The sequence below is a fragment of the Telopea speciosissima genome, chromosome 9 (genome assembly GCF_018873765.1).
Source record: "Telopea speciosissima isolate NSW1024214 ecotype Mountain lineage chromosome 9, Tspe_v1, whole genome shotgun sequence".
NCBI classification, from domain to species: Eukaryota; Viridiplantae; Streptophyta; class Magnoliopsida; order Proteales; family Proteaceae; genus Telopea; species Telopea speciosissima.
The window spans coordinates 26,558,395-26,569,891 of NC_057924.1; the positions used below are offsets into that span (position 1 = coordinate 26,558,395).

Genomic DNA, 11,497 nt, shown 5'->3' on the forward strand with positions numbered 1-11,497 from the left:
TCACTATTATCATTATGCATTATGGTAGGATTTTAATTTTCTTATTTTTGCTTTAATTTCAGTTTGCTAGTGCCATTTCAAGTGTGGTAGAAGCAAGTAATTTCAGTCCGGTTCAAGCACCTTCGGGTTTCACCTCTTTAATCTCTTAGTTTCATTCTTCCTTTGTTTTTTTTTATTTTTATGTGGCTGTGGTGTGTGGCTGCAATTTATTCCTTCGAATCTGCATTAGTTTTGATAGGTTAGATGCTTATGTATTAGGATGCCAATTCCATTCCTTAGATGCATAATTTCGCTAGATGCTTGTGAGTTAGGACACGTTAGTTTAATTATCATTCGTTTAATCCAACACTTTAATTAATTTGGTTCACTTTGCATTGCTTTTAAGTGAGTAAGATAGAGTGGCATACATCTCCTTGAGTTTGACCCGTAGCTACGATTGATCCGTATGCTTGTGATTATTATTTCTTGCAAATGCTAGCCATGCTCAGTGTCGTGTGCAACTAGGTCATGCTGAGTAGGTTTGCCAAGCCACGCCCAGCGTCATGCATGGCCAGGTTGCACTGAGCAGGTCTGCCAGCCACGCCCAACACCGCGGATGGCCAGAACATGATGAGCAGGTCCGCCCAGCCACGCCCAACGTCACACTGAGCAATTCTGCCCAACCACGCCCAACATCGCGGATGGGCAGAGTGTAATGAGCAGGTCTACCTAGCCATGCCAAATGTCGCGCGCAGCCAGGTCACGTCGAGCAGGTCTGCCCAGCAATGCCTAGCATCACGCACGATCAGGTCACACTGAGCAGGTCTGCCCAGCCACGCCTAACATCGTGCACAGCTAGGTCGCACTGAGCAGGTCTGCCTAGCCACACCCAACCTCGTAGACAACCAAAACCAGCTGAGCAGATCTACCTGGCCAAACACCTAGACGGGCAGAACCAGCCGAGCAGATCTTCCCAGCTAGATGCCTAGCCGAGAAGAACCAGTCGAGTAGATCTGCCTGACCAGACACCCAGACGGGCAGAGCCAACTGAGCAGATCTACCCAACCAGATGCCCAGCCGAGCAGACTACCCAGCCAAGCCAAAAAAAAGAGAGAGAAAAAGGCCACCCAGTCAGGGTCGGACTAAAACACAACATATGTTGAAATAACTTTCATTTCAAAGATCTCAACGAGCCTTACACAACTCATCGCCTTTGGCCTGGCAATGACGTACGTGCTTTTTTGGCCATCTGGACGTGTTTCGAGGCTGAAATGGCCCTCTGATGATTTTCCACATCACTTTTTGGCCGAGTTCAGGCTTCCGCAATGACAACAAAGAGGAGGTTTACTCCCCAGCGCCCCTGCAGCACCCCACGGAGTGGGGGCATCTAATACACCCAAAAATATCCGACCAATAAGCGATCAACATGTGGCAGAATCCCAGCAGGCAGCCAGTGAGATGGATCATGCGACACATGTCACAGAGCTTGACTTAGGGGGCAAGCAACCACTCAGAACATGATCCAAAGAGCCGTTAGAGTAAACGACACATAGGAGGGAATCTCATTTCCCACTAGGGGACGTTCCCCCTCACTGAGGCAGATAACCGACCCCACTACCGCCATGTGTCAGAAGGTGGGAGGCTAGGAAGCTATATATTAACTCCATAACCACGCTAGGTATAAAAAGGGAAGAGGGGGACCCAGGTACGATATTCTGAACTTTACTAACTTCTCTCTCTGTACTCCTTCTCTAACTATTCATCTGTGCATCGGACTAACTTTGGCATCGGAGAGTCCCCCCTCAAAAGTCTGCTTCGACTCTCTTCTTTGTCTTTTCCCACCTTGTAGGTTGCACACGTCATCAGGAGGCTTTCCGGCGGTAATAGGTAGAAAAAAAAGTATAATCAGTGTTAAACATGGATAACTTTTGAGATTGCGACGGTTATGAATATTGATTTTAGCTCTTAATTTTGACTTGGTCATTCCAGATCATGCCTTATTAATTTTCACATAATCCTACCATGTGGCACAACTAGGTTAATCATCAAGATAGCCTTCTCTTGATGAGAACATGCAAAGGATATTTTTTTCCAATTATATAATATGTATGGAATTACTTACTTTTCCCTATCTTTACGGGTAGATTGGTAAATAAAGAATGTGAGATCTCTCTATACCCATACCTTCTCCATTTATTTAGATGGATAAGACCCCCTTGGATCTCATACTATTTCTCCCCACTTCTTATTGGGTAAGCAATACTTACTCTTAACCCTTAACCCTTCGAACTAGGGTTGGGTAGCAGGTTTTGTTCCTTTAAGGAAATGATAATCCTAGGAGTCCATTTGGAATGAAAAATCCATGTATCCCGATAATTTGCACTTGCCTCTCATGCCATTTAGGAAGTAAAGTAGCCTTGCCCTTTGAGAGAGCCTTAGATTTAGCATTGTCTTAGTTGTTGAGTAATTAGCAAGGGTAACATGGAGGTCTAATTAGACTGCAATAGAATTGCTATCTAAAGTGCTTGAATATGGAGACATGTAGGTACATTCTTATGGAACCATCTTTATATGAAATTCTATCAAAGCAAGTAAAATAAGTTAGTTACGTACACAACGAGAATCAGATATGAACTTGGCAGGACTTCTGAAGAAAATCTTGTGGATTGGGTCCAAGAAGGAGAGCCTTTGGGTAAACTGGGTTTATCACCAGTACCTAAAGAATGGCTCTTTATGGACAGCTCAAGTTCTGAAAAATGGCTCTTGGATGTTGTGGAAAGTATTGAAGTCAAGAGATAAGGTGGAACCGATGAACTTGAAGTTTTTGTTGTGCTCTCAAAGAGGAGAAGCACACAGTATTTATATTGATATTAATCATTTGGAATACAAGTATTATGATGAATATTTTCCATTGAGTTTGATCTCCTTAGAGGGTTGAATAAATAGTTACATCATAGAGAATCTTAGGTTATCTCAATAATAAGGAAAGAGAATAAGATTGCAAAGCCAATATCATATATGATATTACTATCACATGTGATATGGCTACTATATACAATGAGAAGAATCATGGGTTTCCTTAATGAAGAAAGATTGCTTGTGCAACACCATAACGGTCAATACACCCCCTCAAGGTGAAGATGCGAGACTTTGAAGTTTCAGCTTGTCACGCAAAAACTTGAACCGGCTGTCCCAAAGGTTTAGTAAGAATATCAGCAAGTTGGTCCTGGGTAGAAATAAACTGTACCAAAATTCGACGATGAGCAACATGCTCACGAACAATACCATGTTCTTGGTGCGAGCATGAAAAATAGGATTGGCCAAGAGATAGGTGGCAACAATATTGTCGCACCAAAGAACTGGCGGGCTACATAAGGGCAAGCCAAGTTCAACAAATAAAGATTCATGCCAGATTAACTTTGCAGACACATCAGCCAGTGCCTTGTATTCAAATTCTGTAGACGACTGGGCCACCATTTTCTATTTGCGAGACGATCAAGAAATGAGATTCAGTCCAAGAAAGATAGCGTAACCCCCTGTGTAATGTCGATCAAACCACTCCCAACCCAGTCGGCATCAGAAAAAGCCTATAGGGAGTGGGATGTGGACTTGCTAATAAAGAGACCATGATCAACAGTTGCATGTAGATAACAAAGAATGCACTTCACCATGGCCCAATGATCAACAGTAGGGGAGTGCATAAATTGGCATACACGGTTGACAGCAAATGAAAGATTAGGTCGCGTTGAGGTAACATACTGTAGAGCTCCAACAATGAAGTGGTACTGAGTAGAATCCGAATGGGGTGCACTCCCTGAGTCAGAGTCAGTCTGAGTAGTAGCCATGGGTGTTTGCACTGGCTTATAGTCGGCCATACCTGCCTTGATGAGTAATCTCTATGTACCGTGTTCGAGATAATAAAATGCCACTAGCCATGTGAATGGCCTCAATCCCCAAAAAATAAGCAGCCCACCTAGATCTTTAATAGAGAACTCACTGGCAAATTGACGAAGAAGTAGAGAGACGTGCGGGATCACTGCTTGTGACTAATATGTCATCCAGATAGACCAAAACATAGAGAACATGTGAACCAGCTTTGAGTATCAAAATAGATGGGTCAGTTTTACTGGCAGTGAAACCCAAGCGGAGAAGGAATTGCGACAAATGATGGAACCAAGCACGGGGTGCTTGCTTCAATCCATACAATGACTTGTGAAGATGGCAAACATAATCTGGGTTGGCTCGATCCTCAAACCCTGGAGGTTGGGACATAAATACTTCTTCAGACAAAAGGCCATGTAAGAATGCATTGTGAATGTCCAATTGGCTAACAGACCATCCTTGAGAGATTGCGATGGTCAAGACAGAACGAATGGTAGTAGGTTTGACCACAAGGCTATAAGTGTCTCATTATAATCAAGACCCTGATGCTGATGGAAGCCTTTGGCTATGAGCCGAGCTTTGTACCATTGCAATGTCCCATTAGCCTTCCTTTTAATGCGATAGACCCACTTACACCCAACCAAGTTTCTTCATAAAAGGAGAACGAGGCATAAGAGACCACGTCTCGTCTCGAACAAGTGCATTGAATTCGTTAGTCACTACAGCGTGTCTTTTCGGATGCTTGGAGGTTTGTGTAAAACATGTAGGTTCAGTGGTCAGTATTGTAGCAGTAAGAGTTGCTGGTGGTTTTGAGTGAGGCCGTATAACCATTTGATGGCGCCCTGTAGGAGGGTTAGAAGTGGGAGGTAAGGATTTGTGTTACACCTATACCCAACCCATACTAATCTAGCAACAGCTTGATGAATTATACCTATGATGTTTGTACACTATTGATACACATTTATATCCCCATGCGTGTATGAACCCCCTCGAGAAGACCCCACTCCAATTGGAGTCAAACCTGCCCAAAATTGCTCTCTACGGATCATGCAGGAGAAGCCGGCAGACGAAACACATTGTTATTAGGTACATCATCCATAGAGTGTAAAAATGCTTAGAACCATATGGTTTTGCCTTGGACCATAATGGCTCGAACCTGGGGCTTCAACCTGGGTTATCCCAACCCACTTATGACCTAATATAGCTAACTAAACCCTAAGACAAGTACCCTACACCCCATTTGGGATCCTAAAAATCTTAAGCCCCATTTTGACCTTTAACCACTGCCCAACCAAACACACCTTAGTCCCCTTAGCTAAGTTGAGCCAAACCCAACTTCTTCCTCATTTTCTCTCATTTCCCAACCTAGAGAAGAGAGAAGACATGGAGAGCTAAGGAAGCGAAGAAAAGAAGGAAGAAGAAGGAGAAGAGAAGAAGAAGGGAAGCATGCCATTGGGGTTGCGGATCACTTCAATGCCTAAAAAAAATTCAATGGTCCTAAATCCTTGATAGAAAATGGAATGGCTAGTTGTTGGAGGAGATTGGTCACATGATCCGAGTGACTACTAGTAACAATAATACTATTGACATAAACCAAAACATAAGTGGTAGATGTACCTGATCGTAGAATAAAGAGTGACGGATCAATTTGGGAAGCCTTGAACCCAGAACCAATAAGAGATTCAGACAGCCGATGGAACCATGCTCGTGGGGCCTACTTGAGGCCATAAAAAGATTTATGGAGCTTGCACACAGCCTGCGGATTAGAGTGATCCTCAAAACCCAGTGGCTGGGTCATAAAGACTTCCTCATTGAGAAACCCGTGCAGGAAAGCATTCTAAACATCAAGTTGGCACAAGCACCAACCGTGGGAGATAGCAAGTGATAAGACCGTCCATATGGTAGTGGGTTTCACTATAGGGCTGAATGTGTCTGTATAGTCAAGACCCTATTGCTGGTGAAAAGCCTTGGCAACAAGCCATGCTTTATATCTCTCTAGGGTGCCATTAGCCTTGTGCTTCTCCTTGAAAATCCATTTACATCCAACAACATTTGCATGGGTTTGGGGAGGAACCAATGACCAAGTATTATTGCACATCAATGCATTAAATTCTATTACCATTGTTGCACGCCATTCCAAAATCCTGTTCGCCGGGGTAAAACAAGAGGGTTCAGGTAGGGGAGTGGTGGTTAATATATGGGAGGTATCGGTGGAGGACCGATGGTGTATGGAATTAGAACGGGATGGTAGAGAGGTGGTGAGAGGTGGAGCGGGGGCAATCCATGGAGAGAGGGGTGGGGCGGTGGTATAGAGATTGGATAGGGTGCCGGTTTTGGGTGGTGGGGTGGAGCTGGGCTGGCTGATTATAGAGTGGAAGAAGTGTGGGGAGGTGGTGATGGGGGATTAGGTGTGGGATGTGGGGAAGGGGAGAGGGTGGGAGGATGTGGAGGAGAGGGGGTGCAACAGAAGTGGGAATGGGAGAAGAGTGGGGTATGACAGTGGGTATGGTGGCCCATGGTATAGGTGGGGATGGATTCGATGGACGAGGGCCTAAGATGGAGGTGGAGCAGAAGGGAAAGGTGGATTCATCGAAGCAGACTTGGCTAGCAGTGTAGAGGCTATGGGTAGCAAGATTGAGGCACCTATAGCTGGAGTGAGATGGACTATAACCCAAGAAAACACAAGGAGTAGACCGAAAGTCTAATTTGTGGGTATTATATGGGCATAAAAAGGGGAAACAAGAACAACCAAAAATTTTGAGAAATTATAGTCTGAGGGTTTATTGTGAACCAGTTGAAAAGGGGAGATGTTTGAAGTGACACGGGATGGCATTCGATTGATGAGGAAGAACACCGTGTCAAAGGCATAATCCCAGTAAAGTTGAGGAACAGACCCATGAGCTAATAGGGTTAGACCAATCTCAACAATGTGACGATGGCGATGTTTGACCGATCCTTACTGTTCATGGGTGTGGGGACATACAACACAGTGTTGAATCCCAAGAGGGGAAAATATTGAGGGAGAGTATGATACTCACCACCATAGTCTATTTGGACAGCCTTTATTTGGTGAGAAAATTGATGTTCAATTAAGGCATTGAATTTAGTGAAGGTGTCAAAAACATTAGATTTTCGAGTAAGGGGATAAAACTAAATATATTTAGAAAAATCGTCCACACATAGGACAAAGTAGTGACACCTAGTAGGAGAAATAGATGGGGAAGGGTGCCAAACATCACTAAATATTAAGTCCAAAGGAAATTAACTACGAGATGAAGTTTTGTTAAGGGTAAGTCAATGTGCCTTGCCCATCTGACAGGCATTACAAAACTTGGTTGAAGAACAATAAATAAAAGGTAAACTATGAGTCCAAATAATTTGACGAAGAACTTGTTCATGAGGATGCCCAAGATGGTGATGCCAACCTGCAAAGGGGGTTTATTCAAAAACATGGACGGACGGTTGAGGAGGAACTAAGAGTATGTAAAGGCCACCATTACTTGGATCGCTCAGGAGGATATTATCCTTGATAAGAAAATGAAAAGGATGGAATTCAAAGAAGGCGTCATTATCTTTTGCAAATTATTGAACAAATAATAATTGTTTATTGAGGGAGGGAACATGAAGAATATTTGACAAAGTAAAAGAATGGGAAGGGGAAGAGGAGTGACCAACATGAGAAATGGGAAGACATGTACCATTACTGACCTATACTTGAGTGGATCCACCATAACTGTCAAAGGATTGAAGTGATTGAAGATCTGGGGTTCCATGATGAGATGTCCTAATATGAAGGTACTAGGTGGAGGAGTGGGTAAGGGGCGCTTGTGGATTATAGGGTAGGGGTGGAGGGGGTGATGGGTATTGGTGATTTGAGTAGGAGTGGTTAACGTAGGTAGTAGGTTGATTGTTGTATGATGGAGGGGGTGGGGAGGTTTACCATTGGCATTAGTGTAGTTATTCCGGTAAAAGCATGTAGATGCAAAGTGATTGGTTTGGTTGCAAATAGTGCAATACATATACCACGGCCAGAAGGAGCAAATCGGCTACCACCACGGTTTTCACGCTTATGGCCAACACCACCACTACGGCCAGAGCAACCACATATACCAATACATTGCGAAGGAGCTGATTTTTGACAAGTAGAAGAGCCTGGTTATGTGAGATTAATAGAGGGCGATGAATAATCATTAAGAGACAGCTACTTGAGAGACGTTGCATTAAGGAATTCTTGGTTGAGGAGCAGTGCATGAAGGTTGATGCACCATGTTTTATCTATCCAATCCCTGCTTGACATGTGGACCGACTTGGGTCACAAGTAACCGGCTCTCGTCCAGAAAAGTGGGGGCTATAGACGAGATAGTTATGAAGGCCTAGACACGACAGCAAAGTCAGGTGAGAACTTTCAAGTGGGTAAAGGCTGATAACCCTAATTCACGTGCAAGAAGATGGAAGATCCCGAGATCTGAGGGGAGAATCCCCCTTCTTGCAAGGGTTTCCTAATCTGAGCATATGGGGACCACCTTACCAGAAAGGAAAGCCCTCTGGCGGATCCAAGAAGTATCATAGGAAAGGGATTGGGAATGAACCTGTATAAATAGGGGCCCTTGCACCCATGTAATTCATTCTTTGATCGATAGTGGAATCAAGCAACCTTACAGAGTAGTCTTCGTTTTCCATATTCTTTTCTAGCCCAGGCTAGCTCGAGAGTTGCAGTGTTTGGGGATCTCTCCTTAGGCATTATTCTTTGTGCAACTTTCTTTGGCATCATCTGAAGAACAGAAACCTGTGAAGATTCTAGCATAACGAACACCCAAAATCAATCAAAGATTTTTAGGGCCGCCGCCACCAACGCTCAGGGAGGAGCTCTGGGCAGACCTACAGGCTCTCACCATGAAGTAGAGGATCCAATCCTTGAGGTGAATGAATCACAGCAAGAGGAGCCTCGATTGAGGCTCCCCAGAGATCCATCGCGATACGTGATGGTGGAGCGATTCGACCCGCTGCAGGCTCGGTGGCAGGACAAGATGGATCAGATGGTAGAGCTTCAACGTGATTTCTTGCAGGGGATCCAGATACCCCTATGTCCACCACAAGTTAGGGAAAAAACCCCTTCCCTTGAGCACAACGAAAAACCACAACAACGCGAATAACGCTCGACGGAAGGACAAAGAAAACCAAGGGAACAGCAAGCACCAAGGTTCCAAGATGACCAAAGTCGAACAAGCTTTGAATGACAAAGTATTGGAGCTATAGGACCAAATTCAAGAGGTCATGAGAGGAAAGAACCTAGCCCCAAATCATGACTTCCACTTCACCACCGATCTGGCTTTTATAGACGAAATCCGGGTGGAACCTCTGCCAAAGGGATTCAAGATGCCGGCCATTAAGCAGTACGCGGTCACGACGGATCCAAAAGATCACCTGGAAACTTTTATGTCATTGATGTTCTTTCAAGGTGCACCAGACACAATACTGTGTAGAGCGTTCCCCTCTACCTTAAAGGGGCCAAAGAGACAATGGTTCTCACGCCTCTGGCCACGGTCCCTGACCAACTTCGTGGAGCTTAGACGGGCCTTTCTGGCCCACTTTGTGAGTAGCAAGGTCCACAAAAAGACAGCCGCCAATCTCTTGGCTATAAAGCAGTGCCCCAATGACCCTATTATGGACTTTCCCACAAGATTCAATAAGGAAGCACTGGAGGTATGAAACTTGGATCAGATCGTGAAGTTTTAGGCTCTACGCAGCGGCATCAGGGATGTCGAGTTGAAGAAGTCCCTGATCATGGACAAACCAGTGGACATGTATGAACTCTTCTCACTTTGCAAGAAGCACATCAGTCTGGCCGAAGTCCTTGCAGCCGAGCAAGAAAAAGAAGGTAAACTTGAGAAGAAAGGCCAAGAAAAGAAAGATTCTTAGGTTGGAGAGAATGGTCCGAAGCACGGCAGAGAACAGAAAGAGGGAAAGAGGAAGAGAGATGACAAGGCCTGGGTGGCCAAGAGCGATGTGGGCCCAGAACTAGTTTACATGACTCTCACACACAATTGGACGTATATCTTGAATGAGATAAAGGACCAAGTGACCTTGCGTTGACCTGCTAAGATGGTCAAACCCGTGCACGAACTTAGTAAGAGCAAATACTATCGATTTCATCAAGACTATGGTCATGGCACCGAGGACTGTAGGCAATTGAAGGACGAGATCGAAGCCCTCATCCAAAGAGGACGTTTGAGCCACTTTGTTAAGAAAGATGGAAGTGAAAGGAGGCAGGAGTATCGTCCCTGGGAGACTGAGGAGAAGGCCAAGTCACCTGCTTGGTTGGATAGGGAAGACCGAGCAAGGGGGAAACGACATATTGAGAATGCCTCACTTAGGGAAATCGCTACCATATACAGGGGCCCAGGATTGGGAGGTGAATCCTCCAACTCTAGGAAGAATCATGCTCAGTGCGTGTTCCAAACAAAAGTGTCTGGCAAGAGGAGGACCACTGAGCTTTAGATCACGTTCTCAGATGAAAATTTGTCTGACATACAGTCTCCCCATGATGATGCCTTGGTAATCAAAATGACCATTGCTAATTGCACTGTGGCCAAAGTCCTTGCGGATAATGGAAGCTTGGTTGACATCTTATACTATGATGCATTTGAGAAAATGCATCTGAAACCCGAGATGCTGAAAAGGGTTGAGTCTCCTTTGTACGGATTCAATGGAGCCCTGGTGCACATAGAGGGGTCAATTGAATTATTGGTGATGGTAGGGATGGAACGCAAACTCTCCGTGATGATGATGAACTTTTTGGTGGTGAAGGCGAACTCTACCCACAATGGGATACTAGGGCGACCAGGACTCAACACTCTCTACGTCGTGGTCTCCACCCCCCACTTGGTGATGAAGTTCCCTACTGATCAGGGAATCGAGGAATGCAGAGGAAGCCAGATAACTACTCAAAAATGCTACGAGGGTTACTTGAGAGCCAAGGGTAAGGAGCCCCAGACGCTCCTAATCAACCTGGAGGATGATCGGGACAACTCCGAGCATGAAAGAACAGAACTGTGAATTCACCTAGAGGGGGGTGAATAGGTGAAGGTTGTAAACTTAAAAACTTATACGAAAAATAAACAAGTAAAGATATCCAAAAATGATAAGCAACAATTACAAGAGAGACACAAAAATTTATAGTGGTTCGGCCAACACGAGCCTACGTCCACTCCTCTCAACTTAGAGAGAATTTCACTATAAGAGAACTCATACAACTACTCTTGAGAACTCGCAAGAGTAAGAGAACTCATACAACTACTACTCTTGAGAACGAGCAAGAGGACTCAAACCACTCTTGATTCCGAGCAAGAGGACTCAACAACAACTTATGCAAAGTAAAAGTAAAATACTAAGGGTTTTAGAATTACCTCAAACCTTAGTAGAATAGATGCTACCTTTCAAAACATGAAGCTTGAATGCTAATGAGAATGAAGGAAGCAAAGTGAGATAGATTTTCCTTGGATTGATGTAAGCAATCTCACTTGGGAGTGACTTGATCTTGGAGACTCTTAATTGTGATTCAATGATGTTAATTGATGTGTTTAGAGGTTAAAACAATTTGGTATTTATAGCCAAAGAAGCTAGATTTAATTAGGAA

General features: G+C 44.4%; 1 protein-coding gene across 1 annotated transcript; it reads left to right on the forward strand.

Annotated features, from left to right (window-relative positions):
- Positions 1–9,963: 9,963 nt before the first annotated feature.
- On the forward strand, positions 9,964–10,917 carry LOC122638793. The gene is made up of 2 exons (XM_043831642.1): positions 9,964–10,311; positions 10,396–10,917. The coding sequence occupies exons 1-2, from the start codon at positions 9,964–9,966 to the stop codon at positions 10,915–10,917; spliced, it is 870 nt and encodes a 289-aa protein (XP_043687577.1).
- The last annotated feature ends 580 nt before the right edge of the window (positions 10,918–11,497 follow it).